Source organism: Hypomesus transpacificus, chromosome 11 (assembly GCF_021917145.1).
Source record: "Hypomesus transpacificus isolate Combined female chromosome 11, fHypTra1, whole genome shotgun sequence".
NCBI classification, from domain to species: domain Eukaryota; kingdom Metazoa; phylum Chordata; class Actinopteri; order Osmeriformes; family Osmeridae; genus Hypomesus; species Hypomesus transpacificus.
The window spans coordinates 15,306,450-15,333,190 of NC_061070.1; the positions used below are offsets into that span (position 1 = coordinate 15,306,450).

At 46.1% G+C, this 26,741-nt stretch overlaps 1 protein-coding gene across 2 annotated transcripts in view; it reads right to left on the reverse strand.

Moving 5' to 3' along the window:
* mrps5 (mitochondrial ribosomal protein S5) overlaps nt 1-8,571 on the reverse strand; it is a 13,811-nt gene extending 5,240 nt beyond the window's left edge. The window contains exons 1-6 of one of the 2 annotated variants that reach the window (XM_047029475.1): nt 8,497-8,571; nt 7,929-7,979; nt 7,842-7,895; nt 5,828-5,953; nt 4,912-5,145; nt 2,682-2,716 (exon numbers count right to left, since the gene is read on the reverse strand). In XM_047029475.1, coding sequence (XP_046885431.1) covers nt 2,682-2,716; nt 4,912-5,145; nt 5,828-5,953; nt 7,842-7,895; nt 7,929-7,979; nt 8,497-8,545 — 549 coding nt within the window. In that variant the 5' untranslated portion in view covers nt 8,546-8,571. Of the gene's footprint in view, nt 1-2,681; nt 2,717-4,911; nt 5,146-5,827; nt 5,954-7,841; nt 7,980-8,496 lie in introns of both variants that reach the window. The other variant, XM_047029474.1, reaches the window with a different exon arrangement.
* Nucleotides 8,572-26,741: the final 18,170 nt, after the last annotated feature.

Here is a 26,741-nt window from a genome sequence, read left to right on the forward strand (position 1 = left end):
GTGTCGTTAAACCTCTTGGCCATTATATCCATGTTGCCATTCACAGCTAACTGCCTAGTCTCTCTCTCTCTCTTCTGTTACCCTACTCCTTCTTGCACACCCTCACCAGATGACTGGATGAAATTCCTTATTTTTGTACAACCGCTATTGATTTAAATGGAGTTAGCAGCCATCCCGGAAAATCCCTTCCCCACGCACTTTAAACAGGCCAGACGCATTAAGACCGCAAAGCGGAAAACATAATTGCGATGGTTAATCAAACATGCATGAAGTCATCAAATATGAGTTTACTGCTGCTGTGGTGGCAGGCTGAGAACACAGCCTGGCTGGTGTTGAGGTTCATCACCAGCACGCAGAGAGGCTGGGGCTGGTGGCTGAGGCTGGTGTTGAGGCTCATCACCAGCACGCAGAGAGGCTGGGGCTGGTGGCTGAGGCTCATCACCAGCACGCAGAGAGGCTGGGGCTGGTGGCTGATGCTCATCACCAGCACGCAGAGAGGCTGGGGCTGGTGGCTGAGGCTCATCACCAGCACGCAGAGAGGCTGGGGCTGGTGGCTGAGGCTCATCACCAGCACGCAGAGAGGCTGGGGCTGGTGTTGAGAGTTTAGGTTTAGGGGGGTGTTGGGGACTGAGGCTTGGGGCTGGGGTTGAAGATTGAGCGTGAGGCTGGACCAGGGAGATCCTAATAAGACCATATAACACACACACACAGTCGTGTTGTTAAGAAAGTGGAAAGTTTCATTCTCATACAGCCCAAAGTTGGATGGGTGTCCTTTCAAGGTTGTTCACTTTGCAAAACAGAGCAAAAACTTCAACGAGTTCCCCATCTTATTTAATGAAATAACCACCAGAGAAAAACAGAGTCCGGTTTTGTGTATTTGGCCAATGGCCAAGACACCATTCATGGCTCTCCCCTCTCTCCCTTGCCTCGGCTCGCGTCCCAGCACAGGAAACAGCTTCTCTAATGGCATTCTGCTCTTGTCCTTGGGAGAAAATCCCCTTTACTGGAAGCATTTCATTTCATTAAACCAAATTTATAGGGGGGATGGAACTCATAAACTCATCCATCAGTTTCCGGGGGACCCAAGAGAGTGTGGCCCTGCATCACTAAGGTTTGGAAAAGAGTAGGGAGGGTTGTTGATGTGACACACACGACGTATCTAATTAGCTGAGTGCTGTGGACCGTAGCACCTGGTCAATGATGCATCACTACACTGTTGACCACAGGTGGGCCAATAGACACACACTCTCTAGTCGGAGCGTTTATCTACAACGGTTCCGTTTCATCATGCACCAGAGCCAGATGAAGAGACACCGGGCATGATAATGTGTGTGTATGTGTATATGTGTGTGGGTGTGTCGCAGATAAGAGATCCGTTCCTGAAGGTACAGATGGTCTTCATTTCAGGCTTTAGTGCCCAGAGTATCTGTGACTGTGTGTGTCTGCATCTCATCCCAGGAGATAAGCTGTATGGATGGATCCCTGTCACTTACACACCGCCCTCACCCCACTCCTAACTCAATCAGCTTCAAAAGAGACAGACATCGTAACAAAGACTGATCTGACTCCCCACCCCCCGCCCCCCCCCTGACCCCCCCCCCCCCCCCCCCCCGACGTCCATCTATCTGTCCCTTCCGCCACAGTGTCCCTCTCCTAATAAGGATGATGAAGGGAGCTTTCCTGTGGGTTCAGCCTAGCTTCAGTATCTCTCCATCACAATAGACTGCCTTGATTTTAATTTCCTTTCAGAGCAGGTGAGCTCTGATAACAGCCCTTCCCTCACATCCCCTGCACCCCCCCCCCCCCCCCACGCCCAAACACATCCACATCATATCCATATCCACTTTAGACTGGCCCCTGCCTCTTTACCCCAACAGGAAATAGAATCACTTCCAGAAATAGAACACAACGTCATAACTACCCACAACAGTGACATCAAGTGTGATTTATAGAGCCAGTCACATGACTTGCCTTAAACTCATGCCCCCTGCAACTGGTGATCTGAGACTGGATTGGATCTTAGGAAACAATACTGTAATCATGGCTCATCCTTGCCCTTGGGTAGGCCAGCTCATTAAAACTCCTCCAATCCTCACATTTGTGTGCGTGTGATATGCGTGTGTATCATATGTATCATGTGATATGCTCCAGCATCACCCAGTATCTTGTCCCAGCCCCTCGGGGAGTTCAATACAGGTTCAAGTTCTTTGATCCTATTGGTTGGTGTACAGTACCAACCCACAGGACCCCCAGGCCTGTGACAACGACAACCTGCTCTTCCTCTTCCTGCCGCAGAGGAGCTATGGGTAGCGGCGAGGGACATGCAGCGCCTCCCTCACAGGCAGCCAGAGAAGATCAGAGGCCTCCCTCCGGAAACATACACCATCAGAGATGACAGGCTTCAAATACTCCACACAGCAGCACTGAGGCATCCCTGCCCTGCTCTCCCAGCCGGCTGGCTCCCTAGCCCTGCCTGGAGAACACAGCCTGACAGCCTCCAGGAGTCACTCGATTATCCCGAACCCATCGTCCAAGCATTGGAAGTGTAACCACCCAGTCACAGCAAACCAAGAAAATGAGATAAGAAGTCTTGTCCCCCCTGCACTGTGTAGACCCAGTCTGAGTGCGTGGATATGTTCCTTGAGTGGCTCCGGTCCATGTAGCAGTTTAACAGGACTCACCTCAATCACACGGGAGTCAAAGTCCTCGTATGTCTCTGTAGAGAAAGGAAAACAAGAGATTCGGTTTAACCAGGAGAGCCCCCCGCAGAGATGGGATGGTGTTGAAACCCAGCCAGAGAAGTTCAACCTTGTTAGTTCCTCACATCCTGCTTCTTATTCATGGTGGCTGCGTTTGTGACCGTCAGGGTTTATCAGATCAATTCAGACAAACTGCTCTTGGATTAAACATGTAATTACGCTGGGAATAGGAACTGCAGAAGATGCTCCCTGAGCGAATCAGGGAGAATTAGCAACTGGCTTTCAGCCGGATAAATAAAAGCGGAGATGAAGAGGAAAGATGGGAGAGGGAAAGACAGGGAAATGGAGAAAAACTAAGAACTCATGATATTGGGTAATGGGAATGCAGGGGGTCCAGTTCCCTAGTCTGTGAGGGTAATCTTAAACTTAGACAAGCTCCAGGTATTTGTTCACTCACAAAATGATTTAGTCTAGACTTCAAACCTTAAACAGGTGTGTGTGTGCTTCTTGGAGAGATGACAGGAACAGTAGTAAGGGTCAGAGGTCAAACAGCAGCAGCTCTGAGGTGTCCATGGCGACACACCCATCTGTCGTCATGGTACCCAGATTTGATGGACTATCCCTGGGGTCTCCAACCCTGCTCCTGGAGCTGGAGCGCTACCTTCCAGTCGGATTTTGTGCCAACCCCAGCTGTAACTAACCTGATTCAACATGTCAACCAGCTAATGATTAGAATCAGGTGTGCTTGATTAGTTCTGGATCTCCAGGAGCAGGGTTGGAGACCACTGGACTAACCTGAGCCAACAACCTAACTCCCCTGCCAGCAGGATAGGCAATAACCCTGGCCGTCGCTGGGCACACATTTCCCATCATCGGCAAACTAAATATAGATATGATAACCAAATCAATTGTGGCCTTTGTGGAGCAGGCAGGAGTGGAATTAAAGTGAGATTGCTCTTTCTGTGGGGTGCCACTGTGCAGGGAAGACCGGGGCAGGAGGGGGCAGGTGGACAATCCCTGTTTGAATGTGTTCCAATTTCAGAAATGAGAGAATCAGAGAGAAAGTAATAGAGCTGAGAGACACAGAAACAGGGAAGGAAGAAATGGAGGGAGGGGGACACTGGTCACATCACTTTACTGTTAGTGAACTGCCCAGGCTGCTCAATGTAAAAGGGGTCTGGATGGTTTAGGCTGCTCCCCAGTAATGATATTCCACTACGAGGGGAGGGCCAGACAAAGGGTGTGTCTCCCGGGGTGAGTAACCAGCCTGTGAGGAAGGCTAAAAGGAAGAGATGAGTTGTGAGGTGAGGAGAACGGAGTGAAAGTGAAAGAGAGAGAGGAGAGGGGGGGTCAGAGGCTGGGGAGAGTTGAGCTGACTGGAGATGATGAAAGAAAAGGAGGAAGGGAGGGAGGGGGGGGGAAGGGGGAAAACAGACTAGGAGAAGGGGAGGGAGAGGCTTAGTGTCTATATGAAAATGAAAACCCTTTTTCCCTTAGAATACAAACTTGGGTAAAAAAACTAATGATATAAAAAATGAAATAGATACAATCTAAATCATTTAAATAAAATCACACCTATCATCTAAGTGCCAGAAGGTGTGTAATAATGAGCTGACATGATTGAAACCCAAGGCTGATGGATAGTTCTAGACAGGTGTGTGTGTGTGTGTGTGTGTGCGAGTGTGTGTGTGCGTGCGTGTGTGTTTGGAGGGGGTAGTCTGCCGAGGGAGACCCATCAGTCAGGTCTGTCACAGCAGCTAAGCTGTACTGGCTTTCCCTTCTTCCAGCTGTCACCCTCTGTAGCTCCCTCCCAGTCACACACACACTGTACTGAACACACACATACTGTACTATACTGTACACACACACTGTACTGGACACGCACACATACATTGAAAGGCTATATTGTCGTGGCATAGTCAAAAGGCACCGTTTTTTTCCCATAGCAGTGGCATTTAACAGATTCTGGAAGCGTGACTCATGCTTAAAGTGATGACTGACTTTCTGACTGTGACCAACATCAGAGTGGCTAAGCAGAGCTGAGGGCACCCACATGTGATACAGAGATGATGGGTAACAGTGTGGGTGAGGGGGTGAGGCATATCATGCTTAAAAGTGCCATTCTTGAGAAAAATAATACCTCCATCCATGTGCCAAAAAAGACACTTAACGACACAGGCCCAATCCCACCCCCCCACTCTGAAGCCCTCACCTCCGTTGGGCCCCGGGTCTGGAGACCCCAGGCTGATGCCTCCCCAGGAGTGTCCGGTCCAGCCCCTCTCTCTCTTCACCCTCATCTTCCTGCGCCGGTCCCAGTCCTCCCGCTGGCGGAACAGCTCCGCCTGCAGCTCCGTCTGCTCCGCCTCCCCGCGCCGGGACATGGTCTGCACCTCCCCGGCCCGCAGCACAGGTGCGTTCAGACCGGGCCACAGGAACCCCCCGCGGCCTGGGGGAGGGGTGGAGGTTAAGAAGGATGGTGTGGGAATGGAGGGATAGAGAAGGGCAGGAAAGTAGGGGAAGTTGATTTGGGACAATTGGGGGGTCAAGCTGGATACACAAAGAGAACTTCTCCCTTTTTTAATCCATAATTCAAAGTGGCGAGTTTACAAAATGGACGATCAAGTTATGGGTCCAACTTGGATCGGATGGATTTTTTTAAAGGACAAACCGATTCGAAAGTCTGAGAGAAAACTCCAGACAGAGAATGAAAGAAGGGGACAGAAAGATCGACTGCCGCTCACCAATCTATGCAGAGAACGACAGGGATTTAATATCCACTCTTTAAAGTGAGCAGATGTGGTAGACATGAGAATGAAGAGGGAATCTTCTTGTAACAAATGAATGCAATTAATAAAACACTAATGGTAACAGATTAATAGTCTGCACAGACCCGCTCCCTGTCCGTCTAAATCTCATTAGTCTCAACTCCTCAACTCTCAGAACGTCCCACCAGATATATTACACTAACTAATCCGGATGTCAGCTCTCTTGCCCGGTTCACATTAAGGTAAAGAGATATGCAGAAATATGAATGCCCTTTTCTGCCCCTAACCTCTGCAGGATATGGGATATTGATATGGAACAATCGACCTGACTGGAGGTCAGAGAGAGTGCGGCTGCGTACGCACCTTCACCGATCTGCTGTCCTCTGTTCAGGTCCTTCTTCATCTTGCGCTTGGTCCTCTTCCCCCGGCCCTTCCTGGCCCCGGTCCCCGTCTCCGCCGACACGCCGCACCACAGCTCGTCTGCCGTCACTGCGGGGCCGGAGCACAGAGACGCGCGGTGTTAGCGGGGGAAGATGAAAGAGCGCGTGCGACGGCGCGAAAGGAGCCCACAGACGAGGGCTGTCGCTTCGTTGGCCTCCTTGTCCTCTTTTGAAAGGACAAATGAGAACTCAAACCTGTTTCCTCTAGAAGGATCTTGACAAGTGTGAAGTAGAGGAACAGAGTTGCTGCAGTACCTCCAGTTCTAAATGTGCCACTGGATCCTCCACCTGCTCCTGCTTAAACCCTCTGGGGATGGGATTGGTTTATCTGAGAACCCATCTGCAAGCAAAAATATGCTGCCGAATGATGGCTCAGCTGTGCCTTCTGCTATTGTATAAAACCTAAAAAGCAGAGTAAAGTATTTACTCTGCTTTTCATCCAAGAGGACGACATACGGGGGGATTTGAACCAGCAACTTATTAGTCTGCAGGCAACTGCATCTACCAGTAAGCTACAGCAGACCCCCAACTAATCTCCCTGTGGCACTGTGTGGATCGACCAGCAGTAGCTACACACCCGATAGGCCCTTGCTTCGTCACAATCTGCAGAACTGCACCATAACCAATTCAGACCCACTGAACCGAGCGGCTACGGGACGGTCTCTGCAGACGACAGCCAAACGGCCTCTCGAGCCAGGGCTCAACACTCCCCTGCCTCTTTCCTCCTCTGCTTTTTCAGTGATTTTCAGCTGCTTCTCCAGCATCTGGAGATGCGGAGCGCGCCGTGCGGAGGTTTGATTGTGAGTTAATTAACGCAGGCGGTAAGCCAGCTAATGAGTGTGCTTGAGTCTCTAACGAGGCTTTGTTTGTGGTCCCCGCTAGAGCTCTTGAGACGGCAGGATGCAAACACAGTTATACGACCCGTACAGGACTGGGACAATGAACTCACTGTTCCGAGAGTGAGAGACTCAAATCTAGGCAGCTGGTCGCCATACACATATCCATATATGAATATACCAGCCATGGATATTTGTACTGGACTGTGTCCAGGACTAAATGAGACATTTTATATGAATATATAATATATATATATCCTAACTTGTGGACATAATGCTGCCTTGAATACAATACAGGTGTTCGACCCAAAAGTAATGAAAGGTTTAAACATGCTAGCCGTCAGCCACTCTGACAGACCCAGATCAACCATGACTCACTCCTTCCAGAGAGGAACGCCATCTAACTCATATGAAAAGTAAACAAGCAGGTAATTAAATACGTGACTTCTTAAGTGAAGGCAGAGACATAGGATAGAATTATGATGAGAAATATGTAAGTTTGAATTAAGTGATAAACAAGAAGAAACTGTGTGTGTGTGTGTGTGTGGTGGATCTTTGATGTAGACTTGTATGTTGACAGATGCAGGTAATTATCTCCAAAATAGCCACAGATGATGGGAAAGGGAGGCAGACAGACAGTGAAAAAAAGAAAATATAAAGAAAGTAAGTGAGAGAGAATGATAGAGAGAGTGAGAGAGTCCTGTCAAATAACCACCTGTCGGTGAAATTGCTCTGTTTGACAGATTCACCTGCTGTGAATAAGTCACATCCTTTTCCAAACGAACACTACTTAAATGCTCAAGAAGTATCTTTATTACCATGATGTCTCTGCCAACATATGCTGGCAGGAAAATAGGCTAAGCTTGGGTACGTGCATACCACCCTATCCCCAGCCCCTAAAACTGGTTGTCTTAACTGTTACTGGCACTGCAGGTCACTGACTAAGGAGAGACAAAAGTATAAGCTTACTACACGCACACACAACTGAATATAAACTTTTATATTATCTTCAAATAAAAATGATAGGTATATGGACTAGTTGTTAGCCATGGTCTAGCCACAATCTGCCACAGCTCTTCTTCAGCTACTAATGTGACTCACGCTTGTTGAAGAAGCTGCCATGTCTAGTCTGCTGCCAGGCTGAGGTGTAGGGGGGGAAAGGGGGCCGTACGGAGGCAGAGCGTCTTGCCAGGTGGGTGAGATGGAGAGGGCCAAATGTTGCCCTGAGTGGTGCAATGCCTGAAATACAAAACACAAATTGAAAATACATGTATGTTATGCGGCTGCCCCACATGCCACTCATGTGTCAGTGGGAAGGTGCACTGCTGTCACTAGGTGGTCGCCGTAATCCTTCAAAAAATCTAAATGTTGACTAGAATTACATGCGTTCGGCAGACACATACATCAATGATCTAGTCAAATACATAGGTCTAAAATATCTAATGTTGCTCAATTGATTTAGCACCTTCTTATAGCTATACTGAGGATTTAGAAACGACAACCCGGTATAGGAAAAACTCGTTTTGGATCTCGGTGTAGCCTTGGAATTTGGAATCCCATGCTACAACGTGAAAACTCCGCCCAGGTGGCATTCCTCGGTTTACAAAATTGAGTCGGGAAAGATCACTTGCTAGCTTTAGCAACGAGGAATACAGCAATGTCGATTAGAGATTAACCATAAATCATTAAGATATTCACATATATTACTGTAAATATAAATACAATGTGAAAGCATGTCATAGGAAGATATATTCACCTTCCAACGTTACTCGGAGGGCACTGCACACCCTTAAGGAAGACGCCATCTTGGATTATGTCTGCCAGGTCCTGCACAGCACAACAAGAGGTCCCCGTGTTGCCTGATCAAAATTCAACTGGAGGAGGTTAGAAAACGGGAAATGTGTAATGTTATCTGGTTAACGTCCTGCTAGGAAACTGATTTAGTATTTTGTAAATACTCTACTTCAAAAAACATGTTCAGTTTTACCATGATTCATAGCCTACAGATGTAATCGAATATTGTGAGACAAGTTTTAACACAATTAATTGTAATATTTGTTCAAATAATTAGAGTAATTATTATTACATTTCAGAGAGCCAATAGCGACAGTTTTTTCTGGCAACACTGCTTACAGACTGTTTCTTCTCAATGTGACCTCCACATCTGCAGTAGGCTTGGGGCTGAAGCTGAAAAATTGCAGTGTAGATTAAATGACACAGAACTATGCTGCGGCGACAGTCACACACTTCATGTGTGATACCCTTTAATAAAATATTATGACTTGGCTATCTGCCTCTGTAACTGAATTTTCCATTTAGCAGTCAACAAACATTTATTTACAATTGGAAAAAGATGAGAAGAGGCAGCGGGCATTGGCTGTAGATCACTTTCCAGAAGGAAAACCCAGGAAATGAGGCAAAGAGATGGGGATGCAGAACACAATACACCACTAGCCAGATAACGTGCTATTGAACAGGATAAGCTTTATTACATCCACAGTCTGAGGGTCAATCTTTCCAACTGACATCCTCGAGCTGTCAGGGAATATGACAGGAAACAAATTAAGAAGCTTCTGGAACGTTTCCGACAGTCAGCAAAGGAAAAAACCAGAAAGTTCGAATTTTCATTTTTCTCTTTTCTTTTCAGTGTTATTTATAAGATCTGCAGGAAGGGAAATAATGGAATCAAAGGGCCACAGGAAAGAGGTTTTCAAGTAAACGCAGAATGATCAGCAACTTCTATCTCCTCTTCTGTCTCCCTGGGACTTTGATTGCAAATTGCTCTCTCAGACCTTCATGCATAATTATCAGTCTCATAGGTAGCTTGGCTGCTATAACTACCTGTAAATGTGAGCCGCTTGTGGTTGAGTGAAGTCAGTCCAGAGAGCCTTGGAAGTAGCACTCATATGGACTTGTGGGTGGCAGGGGAGTCGTGTACTGTATCACAACGGTCGAGATATTGCATAAGCCCATGAATTCTTCGATCTTAAAGTCTCCCCAGCTGTTTTCTCCCTCCATGTGACTGATGGCCATAATCAGCGCCTGTGTGCTATGCTCCCAATCAGCTCTTTAATGTCCATCGGCTGGGGCTTGAGTTGCTGATGTTTTGTGGGGTGTGTGAGTGGCAGTCAGCCACCATCACAGACGCTGGCCTTTTTGTGTGATGGAGCGGGGACCATATTCACAGCATTTGTCTCACTTCCTGTTATTGAGTGTAATTTGGTGGCATTGTATGGCTTTTCTGTGATTCAAAAGATGGGTGCAATCAAAGGTTTGACAAAAGAGGCATGAATATGGAGCTGTGTTTGAGTGTGGGGATAAATATGAGGCCGACTCTGGACTCTTGTGTAACGTAGAGAAATACAGACCCCACAGTTTCTAACAGGAAGCCATACACCCACGCATGCATGCTCTCCATCTCTCATTCCCATGTGGACTACAGAAATCCTCATGGCTTGTTGACTGATTGATGTCAGCCTGTAATCTCCAAAGCCACCTGGACAGAACTGATTTAGTTCTCTCTGGACTCGACTTGCCTGACAGGGATCAATATATCCCTGTTGGCACCTGCTAGCTCCTGCCTCAAACCCCTGTCCAGTGTCTCTTTTTCTGGCACGGAGATTGAGAGTCAAGTACAGTAGGTAGAGAAAAAGACACAAACTGAGAATAACAAATAAAATAACTGATGATTTGAGATTTTTTTTTTTTAACCACATTCCATTCCACATGGGTTATTAATGGTTAAATACTTACAGTAAATATTCCATCATGATGAGTGAAATCTCATACAGTAATGTAACCACTCTCAAAATAACATTTCTCTTTTTAAATAAGGGTTTTATAGACTGCATCATACTCTGATCACAAAAGATGAAACAGCCCACCAGGAAATGCAGTTTTCATTACAATAAATTGTCAGTTGCTGACAGGCCTAAAGGACATCCTTGGAAAAGGACATGGAGAGTGGCACAGGATCATAAACCAGAGCAGACATTTTCATTTTGGAGGAATTTCTAGGGTTATCAGAGTTCCACAGTTAGACAATAGTGACTTATTGGGACTCTATCAGTTGTGTGTGTTTTTATATTTTGTGAAAATGGAGCATGAACTTGCTTGATCTCCAATTGCAGACAAAGATAACTTTTGCCTGGTTTCTATCTTTTATGTAATGGCTAGCTGCTGCTATAGCATAGCTGAACCATGTTCTATCAGAAAGGGGCCATACACAAAGCTTGCCATTTTCTGTGATTATTTTCACTGATAAATCGAAACCATTTCTACACATAGTTGATGCGGATGAGATGCTCCTTCTTCTGTTGTTTGATGAAAATGTGGTGTGGTTCACCTGATGTATAGCACTCAGCTGGGGTTAATGAGAGTGAACAGCATCATAAAGATACCCCTAGGAAGGCTGTTCAAATGAAAAGTCCATTAAATTCAAGAGGTAAAGAGGTAAGTAGTGAGCAGTGTGACTTTTAAAAGCTGTGGGAGAGATAAGAATCCTGGCATCCTGGAGAGATGGGCTTGGAAACATGAAGGATCCTCCTCACATCTGTTACGTAAATGTAACTATACTAAAAGAAAGGGAGGGAGAATGAGAAGGAGAGAAGGGTAAAGAGAGGGTAAGATAGAGAGAAAAAGACAGACAGATAGAGAGGAAAATAAGAGGGAAAAGGTAACACACATTTACAGGGGCGGTACAGGGGGGGGGGGGTTTGTTTTTTGTGTGAGGCATGATAGAGGGAGATGGAAAGGAAATGAGAAAAAAAGAGATGCTAAAATGGCCTGAAAGGATTTGAAATGAATGCAGGATACTAAAGAGTGGACAGGATGGTAGGAGGTAGGGGGAAGGAGAGGCGTCGAAGGAGAGGATAACAGGAGGAGTGTTGTTTACTGTTGAGGCAGGCAGGCAAGGTGACTGGGGGATCATAGTCACACAGGTGGATCAAGAAGGACAGTAACCCAAATAGAGGAACATTTGTGTGTGTGTGTAATACGTTTGTTTGCCACATGGACCAATGAAGAGAGCTGCCCAACTGAAGATGAATGGAGCAGGTGCAGAGGTAATCCTAAATTGGAGAAACCAGAAGATGTTTAGAATATAAGATGAAGAAAAGGTTCAGAAAGATTCATACATAGCCCATTACAAACATTTGTACATTTGTGACACATTGCGGTTTGGGTGTGCGTGTGAGAGCGCATCCAGTCTTGTTTGTGTGTTTCTGTTAGTTCCAAATTATGTAACACATGACTTAACAACTTTGTAAATCTTTGTTGGATTGGACACTCTCTGGTGTAAAGCTAACCAACTTGACTTTTTAGTTACATCCCACAAAGCAGAGCATGCCTCGAGATGCTGACTACAACAGGATATCTGATGTTGCTGTTGAGTCAAACTGCTGTGGTCTCCAAACAGAAGCTGAGCCCTGTCTTCTCCCAAGCCGTCAACCACCATAACGCTGAGAACACGTTCTGAAGAGCACGTTCCACACACAAACACACAGTAACAAAAAGCTTTTCTGGATATTTTTGCCGCCGTCCCATGAATTATTCAATCTATTTTTGTCCTGGGGAGGGCAGGGAGTTTAATAGTGTTAATAGTTTCTCAGTGCTGATGGTTAAGAGCCTACGATTTCATTTATCAAATAATGACGATGCAAGGATTATTCCTCTAAATAAAGTAAGTAAGTAAGACTTTATTTATATAGCACATTTCATACAGGAATTGCAGCTCAAGGTGCTTTAAAGGTTGTGTGTTCTCTTTGGTTCGGCCTAAACTGGACCCAACTCTTTGGCACCTCCTATTTATATACTGAACCAGCTGACAGGCAGACAAGCAGACAGACAGGCAGGCAGACAGGCTGGTAGACAGGCAGGCAGGCAGGCTGGCTGGTAGACAGGCAGGCAGGCAGGCTGGCTGGCAAGCAGACAGGCTGGTAGACAGACAGGCAGGCAGGCAGACAGGGTGGTAGACAGACAGGCCGGCAGGCAGGCAGGCAGGCAGGCAGGCAGGCAGGCAGGCAGGCTGGCAGACAGACAGACAGACAGACAGACAGACAGACAGACAGACAGACAGACAGACAGACAGACAGACAGACAGACAGGCAGACAGACAGGCAGACAGGCTGGTAGACAGACAGGCGGCCAGACAGACAGATGGGCATGCAGGCAGTGTCAGTAGCATTGCACAGAAAATGTGCTTTTAAATTATCGGTGCTACATAATTCACTAGCATGCATCTAGGACTTATTACAGCTACTGAATAATGCAAACAGGTTAATAATTCAAAATGAGATAAAAATGGCTTGGTTTAGCACAGTTTACAATTAGTTGGATGGATTTAGGGAGAGAGAGAGTGAATGTAGAGTCATTATTGATGTGATTTTTTGGCACAAGTATGGAGTCAATGTTTACATTTATCTGTTGATGACACCCCTCCTTCCCCCAATCCACACACACACACACACACATTTTGTTGACCAGGATTATTTTACACTGTAAAGTAACTGGATGTTTGATAACAATAAAACCAATCAATACTGTATAAAAGCATACAGAGACCATTTATCCAGTTAGAGGCACATTGTAATTGCCATTTTAAATAATGCTTGCGTTCCAGCATTAATCACTATCAAAAAATGTTTTAATGGTTTTGCAGGGGTGAGAAAGAAAATGCACAAAGACCATACACATCTTTTCTGGTAGCACATGTACAGTCTATAGCTAATCTAGATAAACACGCATGCTTTTGATTCTGGCAGCAATTTACCACTCCTATAGAATTAATTCATTCATCTAGGCGGCCAACAAGCTGTCAGACAGAAAGAGAGAGAGTGAGTGAGTGAGAGGGAGAGAGAGAGAAAGAGGGAGAGATAGAGAGAGAAAGAGAGAGAGAAAGAGGGAGAGATAGAGAGAGAAAGAGGTAGAGTTAGAGAGAGGAAGAGAGAGAGAAATAGGGAGAGAGAGAGAGAGAGAGAGAGAGAGAGAAAGAGAGAGAAACAGAGCAAGAAAGAACGAGAATAGCCTCAGCCATCAAACATGTCACTGGGGAGATTTGGTGTTGCATGGCTGAATGATCAGAAGATAGCAGAAGGCTTTAGTAAATAGGCAAAATGTTGCGTTTTGAAGGAACCAGAAACTAACACACACATACCGTGCCTGACACACAAGTGCCATTCCAGTAATGAGCTGATCTAGGACAGGGTTCCAGTCACTGTGTGTTGGTGTGTCTGTAAATTCTTTATTCCAAGGCACCAACAGAGAGGCTACTGTAGCTTAGGTCAGTTTAGTCAAGGTTCACACTGGAAGTGAGGTCATTGAGAAAGCCTGCCTTTCTGTTCTTCACAGACATTGCTCAAGTCTATGGGGAGGTTATTCAATGCATTATTTTCCTAGTCAATCCCCACTGTGAGCAGTTGGCCAATTAAAGGTGATGGATCACAGTAGCACCTTCCTTTCGACCACATCTATCCCTTATTTCAGGGCAGGACTCATCAATCAGAAATGTGTGTATTTAGACTTCAAGCAAAGAAAGTAAGAAGGCTCCAATTATTTATTCTAGAATGTTCAAATAACTTATGTTGCCTGGCAACAAAAAAGGTCCCTGAAGAAAGCTAAAAGGTTAAAAGTTCACTGACTCAATTTGAGTATGTCTTAAGACTTTGCTTGAATCCTTTGATGTAGGGACTGACAGTAAATGACTTCCATAATGGGCATGGGTCCCTAACAATACAAAGACAATAATTGTGTGCAACAAGCGATACATTATATCCTTAGATACAGGCTAAAGAACTGCTGACCAATCTCCTCTCAGTTTTTTTTGCAGTTGTGTACTCTCAATCCACTTTAGCAGAGCCTCCAACATCTTCACTTTGCTCTCCCTGAGTGTGGTCAAACTCTAGACTGTACTCTCAGCACTGTTGAAGGGGAGCAGAACGTGGGTCTTTAGCCTGTAGCGTAGCCACCAGGGCTAACTCAACAGAAAAGGAAATTCACTTGTGTTGTCATGTTATGTAAAACATGTCTTCTCTAACACAGTCTGACTGTTTTCTCCCTGCAGGCAACGCCAAGGCTCAGAGTCTCTGGGTAGACCAGAGCTGTAGTTAAATCTGCTTAAATGCCTCCAAATGGTGGAGCCAAAGGAACCTTCTGTAGGCTAGAACTGCGGCAAACAGCAAAGTTCAGCTGGATTTAGCTCTGGGCATTGTGATGAGCGTGATGACCAAGGGGCGTCTCTCTGCTTTGACTCTATGTGACGTAGTCTGATGTAGCTGTACACTACAATTAGACTTACAGAGACAAACCAAGCCAATGTAACTTTGGCTACTGCCAAACTTGGGAAACGCCAAATTAGCGACAGGCAGAGCTTGAGTAAAGTTATATCTGAGCTCAAACTAATCTGAAAGCAACTGAAACCATATCTCTTTAAAAAACAAAATAACATAATGTATTCATTTAGCACACATTTCTATCCAAAGTTGCATACAGGAGGTGATTCAAACTTGCAACCTCTTGAGTTGCTGTAAAATGCTCTACCTCTGAGCAAGACATGTTTCCAGAAGGGTTGAGCACCATTGACAGTGCAGCATACATAGCTTACATTACCAGCATGGGTCTGTTTGTCAAGAGCTTTTCCTCTACTCTTTCTGTTGCTATTATCACCCCCGCCCCTCTCACATCCCTTCCTGTGGCCTGTTCAGTGACTCACTGGTGGATTACATGATGGAGTGGCCTAGTTACATGTGTGTTATCCATTTGAGAGAGAGAGAGAGTGAGAAAGAGAGAGAAAGGGAGAAAAAGAAAGCAAGAGAAAGACATTGTAAGAGTGATAAGGAGAGAAAAAACGATGGAGAGAGAGAGAGTCTTCGACAGATGAGTAACACTTTGACACTCCTTCACTGTTAATGTGGGCATATTTATAGAACTTACAAATGACTTCTGCCCTCATTCCCCTCTACATCTCCCCTCAAACACCACTCGACCAAGAGATGGATGTCCCGCCCCTCCTTCCACATCTACTCTTCCACCAGGACTTTTCTTTTTCTTCTCTCCCCTCTCCTTTCTTCCGTTACTCTCTTCCTCTCTCCTCGTTTGTCCTTCACGGTATTCCATTTGCAAGGCTGAGACCAGTTTGACACATTCTCTTGTCTATGGGCCAAAATCACCGGAATTTAGAGGAGGACCTAAAGCTAAAGTGGCACAGAGAAAAGAGATAATAAAATGAAGATAGACAAAAGAAATACTCTTTTCTTTTTGGAGGTGTTTACAGGAAGAGCCAGGGGAGATGGAATTCTGCCTCTTTCATATAAATCCAAATATTGCATCATTGAGAATGGGCCCATTCACACATTTCTGGCACTTCTGCTTGTGATCATTTTATGCATGTTTGTGTTTCTGAGTGTGTTTGTGTGCGCACACACGTTTGAGTTAGGATCTATCCGTGTGTGTGGGATGCAATTACCCAGTTAAGCACGATTAGTTGATCCCTCAGTCTCCTCCTCCCGTCACCAAAGATGAACCAGCTTGTGTCAGACTTTAGACAGGGTTAGAGAGAGAATATCAGAATGGAAGTGGGGTATGGTGGGGTTGGTTGGTGGGGCCACAGAGAGATTTATCACTATGATAAAAGATTCATACGTTACCTCACTACAAAGATGTGCCAGCGGGGGAAAAGGCGAGTGGAACGACTTTAGCAATTTAGCTAGCGTATCAGATCACACAGAAGCAGCCAGCTGTTGCCGTACACAGGCTAACCCAAGATTAAAAAGCTGTTTTCTGACTCACTCTGCTTTCCTCTGTTCTTCTCCAGGCATTCAATGTACCCAATAGGTTCAAATAAAATAGGCTGTACATGATATCACGTTTTTACACTTGAAGACTTGGAAGTGCGGTTTCCAGGCTGCAGATTGTGCTGCTGACCTGGCTTCCACTGTCAGCCTGAAGGCTAACAGTATGATTTACTGTAGCCAACACATAATACTCTGTACCCTGCCAACAACAACGGGCCTGACTGTCTTTTGATGAGGGAATCCGGCAAGTGTTGAGTAAGAAGGAAAAATATTTAGTTACAGTACACAGAGACGTGACCCGTTGTTAAATAAAAGATGTTCCTTATCCCACTAAAGAATGCAGAATAAACTTATTCATTACTGAGGCATCATGTGTCAAGGCTGTACCAGGGTTATGCTCACCTGCACAAAACCTTCACACGCAGCTGCCTGTGGTCTGGGATATAATCTTAATCCTACCCTATAACCACAGAGACCTGCAAATCCTATGCGAGGAAGCCCAATCTCTTCATGGAAAAAGGAGCTCTTTCTGCTCTTTCTTCATAATTCCCTTTATCTACATGGACGGTTCACAGTGTGAAACATCATGACTGAGCTTGCTGGGAGCTTTTCTCTGCCTTGATGAACAGAGTTGAACAGACACAATAATGGACTGCCCCAACCAAGAAGGTAAGCTACCACAGGTCGCCACTCTGCCTGTTAGTCATATGGGTTGCACACTGTCAAAGTTTCAGCTTCCAAGTCCTTTAATGTAATTTCCTTCTGCTTTTTTACCTTAACCAAGCAAACAGATTGAGTTTTAGGTGTTTGTTTGGAGGGAACATACATTGTATACACTCAGATAGACAACCAGTTTAAACCCCATGTCGTCATTCTTTTGTCAAGGCAAATAAAACCCATTTCCTTTTTGATAATGATCCATTCTGTTCTATTCCATTAGATTCCATTCCTCCTACCCTCACATGCACATACAATATTGTACGTGCGGAATGTCACAGACATACAGAACATTTCATTATCCCTACATAGAGCATACATAATGAATAGCACATTGGAATTCCACCTTTGTCATTAAATTAACTGTCAGTCATTAAGAAGGGTTTCATTTTCATATACTATATGACAATTACATCCACTGACCATTACCCTCTCTCTGTACATCAAGTCCTACCCCTCATTACTGCCTGCGTTTTAACTGGTCTTTGTCTTCATTAGGGGAATAATGGCGTGTTAAAAAGAGGTGCCCTTTCTGCTTGATATCTGTGTTCAAAGCCCACAGGACCCTAAATGGCTGACTGCAGCCTAGTTTCTCACAGTTTCCCCTCATTCCAACCACTAGATTTATAAAGAGGACATAAAGACACACACACACACACACTTGCACGCACGCACACACACGCTCCTGCTCCGTTTATTTACTTTGTTCTTTCTTTAATCTTTCATTTGACCTCCCCCGTTCCTTAAAGTGCTCAAATGGAATAATTTGACCTTGCAGCCATTCTAATGCCTATGCATGTGCACTATAGCATGATAATGGCAAGATGTCATACTGTACTCTGTGGCTTTGGTCCTTTAGTTAATTTGGTTCTTCACTGTTCTTTTCAGTTTATCTGCCTCCAATGTCTGATTTAGCTATAGCTGTTGTTTACCAGGCACAACAGCCTTGCCTGTATCAATCTGGACAGCAGTTTAGATTGCATATCACAACATTGACCAATGCATTCAAAGAATGAGTGTCAAGGCCCAGAGTCCTCATGGATCCTATTAGTGCAGGAGTGTGTGTGTGTGTGTCTTTGTGACCTTTTAGCTCTTCCACCCTCTGTGACTGAGAAAGGTGTGAGTACAGGTGACAAGGCTAAGCAGACAACCGGCTGGGGAAAGGGCTCCTGGGAGGGAGGGATGGGGGGAGGAAGGGATGGGGGGAGAGAGGGAGGGAGACAAGAGGGAGGATGGGATGTGGGGGGGTACTAATGGGAGAGGGTGAGAGGAATGAATGGTGGCGAGTGGGTGTGGAAGGGGGGGAGAGGTTAGGCGTTGCGAAAGCTGGAGTATGTGAGAACACAAAAGGAGCTTTAACAGTTATTATTGCTCTGTTGAAAAGCAGAAAATGAAAATGTGTGTGAGTCTGTGTGTGAGGAAGAGACAGAGACAGAAATAAATAACTGAATGCTGGTAGGTAAGGCCTTTGCACTGGCCAAAAATGAGTGCTAACTTTATATTAAAAAAACAATGTTTAAATTTCCTTGAAATAAAGTAAAATATTTTTTTTCTATCTCCCCCTCTCATCGTTCTCTCTCTCTATCTTCCCCTCTCTTCGCTCTCTCTCTCTCTCTTCTCTCTCTCTCTCTCTCTCTCTCTCTCTCTCTCTCTCTCTCTCTCTCTCTCTCTCTCTCTCTCTCTCTCTCTCTCTCTTATCTCTCTCTCAGGAACTCTGCTCGGTTGGTAAACAGTCTCATCCATCACACGCCTAGCTGTTTGAGAATGCATGGTGGTAGAGCTGGTCTCTATCCCTGACACCTGCTGGCCTGTTTGTCCACAAGGCTGACAGCTTCACCAAAGGTGGGGTTGAAGCCCCGTGAGTCCAAACCATCACTGCATCGTCACTCCTTAATGACACTCCCGGGAGCAGAAGGAGTAGGATGATGAAGAAGATCCTCATCACCCTAGATGTTTTCTGAGCAAGGGATGACGGTGTTCAAAGCTCTAGAATATCTCACGAATCATTAGAAAAATGCCCCTCACTGGTGAGTATGCCTCTCTGTGTTTCAGTTCCATGGAATAGTTGCCATAATCAAAGCCCATGTCTGAGATGACTGGAACCACAGACCCACAACCCCCAAGTGAGGTGTATTTCAACCTATAATTTGCTGCCACACAATACAAAGGGCGAAAAGCTATCAACCATAAATGCTGTTTACTCATAGGTCAAGGGAGAGGCAGCACAAGGAAAAGCATTTCTTCACACCTAAATTTACTGCATTCTGGAATATTTCTATCCTACCCCACTTCTCAGCTATAGGGTTGCTCATTGTATGTAGCAGTTAAGCTTTCTGTCAGGGTGACATTGGCAACATATACTGTACTGTGTTACTGCGGACAGACCCATTCAGAAATCCTCTACGCCTCAGAAAACACAAATGATGCAATGGGGGCGCTTGATTTGGACCACCGATTTTGTTTGTGCAATCTGTTTCATCTGAACATTTCACTGCATCAACCCAGTAGCATTAGAATGCTATCTTGCCTGCAGTCAGTCTGTGTACCGCTCCTTTAGAACATGCATGGCATGCATGCACAAGTTCCATCAGCAGAGGGCAGAAGACTACTGTGGTGTGTGTGTGTATGTGTGTGTGTATGTATGTGTGTGTATGTGTGTTTAGCCCAGGTACTGCTACAGCCCTATAGCTCAGCCGTCTGGCTTCTCTGCTGACATGTGAAGCATACATAGATGCTTCAACACCGGAAATGCTCTCTCCCTTTTCGACACGTGTCTTGCCTGTTTGACTAACAAGGAGGATAGTGATGTCACAGTTTGTTGAACTTAATTAAACACAGCTGACCTGTTTTACTGAGCGACATATATGTAATATACTGTTTATATATTTAGCAAAACGTAGGACATGGTTAAGATGTGTGAAAACCTCCTAGATGCGTGCTGGAAGTCCAGAACAGCATCAGTGTTGTTAAGATGCGATAGTGTAGAGCAGTCTTCCTTAACCGTACAAACTGATATGCTGCCCAAAGACAACAGAGATCCTCCTGGTTACTGATGGCACATTTCACATTGAGAATGGATGGTTTCGGTATGATTTTTATCAGGTACTTCACGACAGGAAGTGTGATTTGAATGTAGCCTGCTGATTGGCTCTGATTATGTCGTGTGAGTGGGCAAATTAACCTACAACTGTGAGACCAAACACAGCTTGATGAGAGAAGCAGCACAATAAAGCAAATCAACATTGGTATTTTTTTTTACCAGAAAATCAAACTAAGTCACACAATCACATTGTATTAATCAAGTGGAACCAACCAATGCACTGTCTTCGGGACCTGCACTGCTTGTATTTTTGAGTCTGAAATTAGATATTGATTCCATACCCTCGCATTTTGTCTTATTCTATTTCTGCCATCACTCTCTCTCTCTCTCTCTCTCTCTCTCTCTCTCTCTCTCTCTCTTTCTCTCTCTCTCTCTCTCTCTCTCTCTCTCTCTCTCTCTCTCTCTCACTCTCTCTCTCTCGCTCTCTCTCTCTCTCATTCTCTCTCTCTCTCTCTCTCACTCTCTCCCTCTCTCTCTCCATCACATTCTGTCTCTGTTTTTGCTCAAATAAAGACACACACATGCACTCTTAACATCTGCCTGTAGCAGTTTGTCATTTCAAAGGGTTCATTCCAAGTGTTCTGTTTCCCCTGATTTATAAATTCATGAGACGGTGTAGAGGAGGTGTCCGATCAGACAGCTTGTCTGAGCTAAGACTCTGGATGTGTGCTTCCTGTCGGGGTCAGCCCACTAGCGTCCACAGCGCTTCACCAGCACACGCTTAATCACATCCCTTCACGCCACACGCACACATGCATTCAGTAATCACAGACATACAGTACGTGTACAAATAATATTTACATCTGTCAGTGTGTGTGACAGGCCTATATCCACGGCTGACAGGTCGAGTGAGTGTCCAATCAGCTGTAAGGGCACTGGTATTCCATTGTGTGTATTAAAACTATATTAGTAAGTTTGCCTCTAGACATCTGTAGAAAGCAGATGAGAAAGTCACAACTGCCAACTAGATTAACATTTTGTGTTTTGACTTCATCTTTCACTATGGGTAAACCTGCTTTCTTCCTCAAATATGCTATATGGTTGGTTGTATCTGTTTGTCTGCCTGGTTGGCTTGCTGGCTGTCTGGTTGTGTCTGTCTGTCATCTGGAGGTCTGTTGATCCTGCATGGCTGTGTTTACCCCTCTCTTGCCATCTCACTCGAACCACAGAGGGAAACATCAAATTTAACGATGGAGTATGTTTTCTTTTCAGCTTCACAGACACACCATGGTCCAATTCTCACTCGACATAATATCTAGAAAACAATTACATTTCCATATATATTTACACACTGTTTATACACAAATTTATGTATACATATATGTACATGGTACTTTCAAATATTAATTACATGGAGTTTGAATAGAACAGAGGAAAATGTAATTAAATTAAATGGTAAAGGTGAAGGCAATACAAGTAAAATCTCTCTCTCAATCTAAACAGCTCTGTCTTTCTTTTCCCGCTCTCCTTCTCTCACATTCAATACATTAAGCATTGGAAGTCATTTTGTCTCAACCGTACAACTGGCACAAAAGATAAACCCTATTGTGTTTATTGTGTACAGCCCTCTTTCTGCTAAGCTAAAGGCACTTTAATTCCTCAACATAACAATGAAGAAAGACCGTTCACTCCAAAATATGTGTGTGTGTGTGTGACATCTTGTCAAGGAACACAATGCAATACAGCACAATATACCATGGGAGACAGTAGAACAAATGCACCTCTCAAATCCCTTTCTGCGGGAAAAGTGATTTCTCCGAGAACAGAGACGTCTTGGCTCTGTGCCAAGATGAAAACTCTCTTTCGCACGACCAAGACAAGTCCAGAGGAGCCATGTTAACCACACCAGTGCCTGCTTGGGGTCCTTGAAGAGGCATCTTGGGAAGGCTGTCGGCATATTGAGCGTGCACATGTAGGGCCTCTCAAAGGATCTAATCAAAGGTTTAAATTCATACTGCTCCCTCAAAGGAAATACCACCGTCAAGGAAAAAAAAAGACCTCCATGTTGAAAGAGCTTCATAACGTGGAACAACAATCCGACATGTAAAAACCAATGAGTTGTCATGTACTGTTTGTGTGATTCCCAACAGAGCCCCTACTTGGTGTGAAGGTGACCTGCCAGGCTGCCAGGCAGGCCAGGGAGCCCTCTGCCATGTCCTGCCACCGGCTGCATTGATATTAAATCTCATTCCCCACTGTCCAGCCCCAGGGGAGCAGCATTACTCTGGTGTGACACCCAGAGCCAGGGGGGTTGGGTGTCTGGTACTCACACAGGAGGTCTGATCCCAGCTCAGTCAGCAAGGATGTCCCTGATAAGGATCAAAACTGTCGCCCCCCCCCCCCCCTCTCCCCACACACACACGCACACACACCACCACCTCATTGTCCCTGCTTCTTGTCAGTTTCTCGGAGACCTGCAGCGAATCTCTTGGGAGGACGCCTGCCCCGCTCGACTCAGGGACACGCACACTGGCAGCTCGTCCGCAGGGATCACCTTGCATGTCACACACCGTGTGTGTGTGTGCATCACGGGAGTGCAGTCTTCTGTCAGCTCTTTCCACCACCATGCGAGACCACAATGCCCTTCCCGTAGAGCCTGATATCAATCTCTACAGCGCTGAGCTTTCTGAATCTGCTGCAGGCTCGTCACACAGTGCTGTACCCAGCTGCTGGTCGCTCGTGAACTTCCCCTTTGCAGGTGTTGCGGGTACAGTGCCCTGAACCCAACGCCCCATGCCGCCTGGAAGAGCTGGAGTGATGCCCTCATGTCTGGTTTTTTTCCGTTCCTCCCCTCACCCACACAGTGCCCACATCCAGAGCAGGCCTAATGTGATCATGTTACCCCTGCTTTCCCTTTAACCACAACTAACCCTCACTCAATAATTCATACGCAACCACTTAGACACGACTACCGTAGCTTTGGTTACAGATGACAGCCACCACTGGCTTTCCTTTTGTATGCGTGGCTGCTGTCTGTCTGTGTGTGTGTGTGTGTGTTTGCATGTGTTGAGCTTACAGATTTATGATGAGCCCATTCCTGCGTGTGTAGTGAAGCAACTGACTGTGGGCATTGACAACAGAGAGTGGGACATTGATTCCTGTGGCAGCCCACCAACGTGGTGATCGGTTTCTACTGACAGACGTTTGGCTCCAATCGATGCCAGTGTTGAGGCTGCCCCGCTCCTGTGTTCACGCTCCCCTCGTTTTCTTCCACCCCTTCTCCTTTCTCTCTCTGTCTCTCTCTCTCTCTCTCTCCCTCTCTCGTGGTGTTTTACTTCTTGCCTTTCTGTGTCTTTCCCGTCGCCTTGTCCTGCCTCTTGCAGTTTGTTCGCTCTCTCTCTCTTTTGCGTCTTCTCCTTTTTGCCCGTCTTCTTTCTCTCTCACTTCCTTGTCCATCTCCCCGTGTCCCTCTATCTCTCTCGCTCCCCCTCTCTCTTGTCCGCTCTCCCTCTGTCCCTTCCGCTCTCTCTGTTACCCTCTCGTGCTCCCTCTCTCTCCTGCGCCCCTGTTACTTCTCTCGCTCTCACTCCTTCTCTTTCCCCCGCTCTCCTTCTCACACACTTGCTCTCCCTCGCTCTCGCGGCCTCCCTATTTGTCCCAACTCTCCCTCCCTCTCTCCCTCCCGCTCTCCCTCCCGCTCTCCCTCTCTCCTTCCCGCTCTCCTTCTCCCTCTCCCTCCCGCTCTCTCGCTCCTCCTCCTGCTCCCCCTCTCTCTCTGAATCACAAGAGGAAGCAGATTTACACTCTGTCAGCAGCTTTGCTTTAACCAAGGTCAAAAAGTGTCTTGTTCATCAGCTATTGGTGTAGGTGTGATTGTGTGTCTGAGAAAAAGTGTGCCCAGTGTGTGTGTGTGTGTGTGAGAGATTGTGAGTGTGTGCACAGTGTGTGTCTGGGCCGTATGTGTGTACGTGTGTGTGTGTAGCAGACAGGTAAGTGATTATGAAGCTCCTATTAACACATGAAAATTACATTTCCTCTGCAGATGAATGTCTGAGTATTGCTGATGACACAGTTGGGATGTGATCCAATAACAGTTCATTGGACCAGAAAGAAATGTGTGTGTGTGTGTACTGTATGTGAGTATGTGTCTGTGTGTGTGGCACACACGTGTGTGTCTGAAAATGTGCATGCCCGTCTGACCGTGTGTGGGCATGCATGTGTGTGTGCTTACGTTCCCATCTGTGGAGGTCTGTGAGAATGTCTTCCTGTGGTACCGTGCGTGTCTGTGTGTGTGCACACCATCTTCTCCTAACCAATCAGAAGCCGCATAATGTCCTCATCTGTCCTGGCAGAGGTGTCCCTATCCAATTTCATTTAGGGCAATGTCACTCTACAGAAAGACACATTTACAGCTAATCAAGACAAAACAAGGGAGACAATTCGTGACATATCTAGGATTGCGTAATGTTTGTCCTTATTGTGATGCATGAGGTCGACATTTCAGTGGAAGGATTGCACAGCAGGGGCTGAAGAGTCTGGCTGGGGTAGACTTACTGTGTGTGTGTGTTATGTTTCTGTGTGTATGTTAGTGTACTGTATGTAAGGTCAAGACAGTCATGGGTGTGTGTGCCTGCGGGCACCTCCTTCTGGGACTCAACTAGAATCCCCATCGTCCGACATTCAACGTGCGCCTGGGAAACGTGATCTGTGATCATGCAACACGACACGAGCACACACACACACATGGTCAATTATCCCCGGGAATCGACGCAGCTGTCTGATGTCAAAACAACAATGATCAGAGGATGTGCCAGTGATGCTGATGAGCCCCCCCCTGCCCCCCCCCCCCCCCCAGCTGGCAATCGTCCTGGCGATTGGCTGGCAGGCAGGATGGAGGACGGATGGGCTATTGAATACACGCTGAGTAGATCCAAATCTACGATCCCAGTAGCATAGGATAATCTAGTATTGTTTCTGCTTCCTTCTAAATGATTGTGTTTCCTGTTACCGTACCCCTCTCTGAAGAAGCTCCTTCCTCGACAGAAATATCATGAGTCAAACTGCACCACATCATTGTTTTTATCTGGCTGAACGCGTCCATTCCAGCAACACAGCAGTCATTTAACATCTCACGGATTAGCAACAAGAGTTTTCCCCTTTTTCCTTGTGAAATGGAGGTCAAGTAACCTTTCAGTCTATTGTCAAAGTCTTTCTTGATGGGGGATTTTACACCGGTCTTCTGGATTGCTGACTCGAGTCAACAAGTGTGTTTCAAGTGTATTTTACCAAGAGTGAAGTCATCAGGCGGTTAGATGTGTGGATGTTTCCTGCATGCGTCTTGCCTGCCTTCTCCAGGGCACCCAAGTTCTCATGGCGGCTGTAGGCAGGGAGCGTGGGAGCGAGTTTGACCTCCCAGGCTGGATGCGCCCTGGCAGGCAGAGTGTGGATTCTCGTCTCGGTTCACAAGGTTCAGCATGACTCGTGGGTAAACAGTGACACAAGCGCTCGTCGCCCGCGCTAACAACACGGGACGCAGCCGCGACGCCTCTTACATGTACATGTTCACACGCCAGGCCTGCTCGCTGGATGACTCAGAGCCGGGCCGACTCAGTCTGCTCACTGAACAGATCGGCAATGGTCACTACTTGTCTGTGTGTGTGTGTGTGCATGCTCTCTCTCTCTCTTTCTCTCTTTCTCTCTCTCTCTCTCTCTCTCTCTCTCTCTCTCTCTCTCTCTCCCTCTCTCTCTCTCAAACTCACGATCTATGTGTTTTACAGCTACAAGGGGTGAATTAGTCAACCAGTATTAGTCATAATAAGAATGCACCCGGAGTAAGAGTCTCGAACTCCTGTTTAATTGAATTCACCTCCACAACGACTGTGTGTTCTGTGTTCTAAGTTTGACAAGGATGATGGGGAAGCCCTTCTGCAGTTCTCATAGCTCAAAGGCGCCTCAAACTCCAAGAGTAACAAAAATGGGGATAGTCAGTGAGGCCAGAAATTATATAAATGCCTCACACGGCAAACTCTGTCGGAAGTTGAGAGGTTGGAGGAAGAGAGGGAGGATAAGAAAGAGAGCGATGCTACTGCAGTTGTGGATGTGGGCTATGGATAGATGGAAGAGCTGTGCAGGTTGTGGCGGTTGGGGATGAAGGGAAGGGAGGGATGTGAAGGGGTAAGTGCGTCAAAGCGGTCCCGGGGAGACAGCTTATGGCCTGCAGAGTTATCTTGTGTGGTGAAGGAGAGGAGGAGGAGAAGAGAGGAGAGGAGAGAAATAGAGCAGTGTGTTCCTCCAGGCCACCAAGATGGAGACATGATCAAGTGCTCACACACACGCTCACACACACACACACACACACACACACACACACACACACACACACACACACACACACACACTGTCCAAGCCCAGTCATACATAACATTAACATTCAGTCATTTAGCAGACGCTCTTATC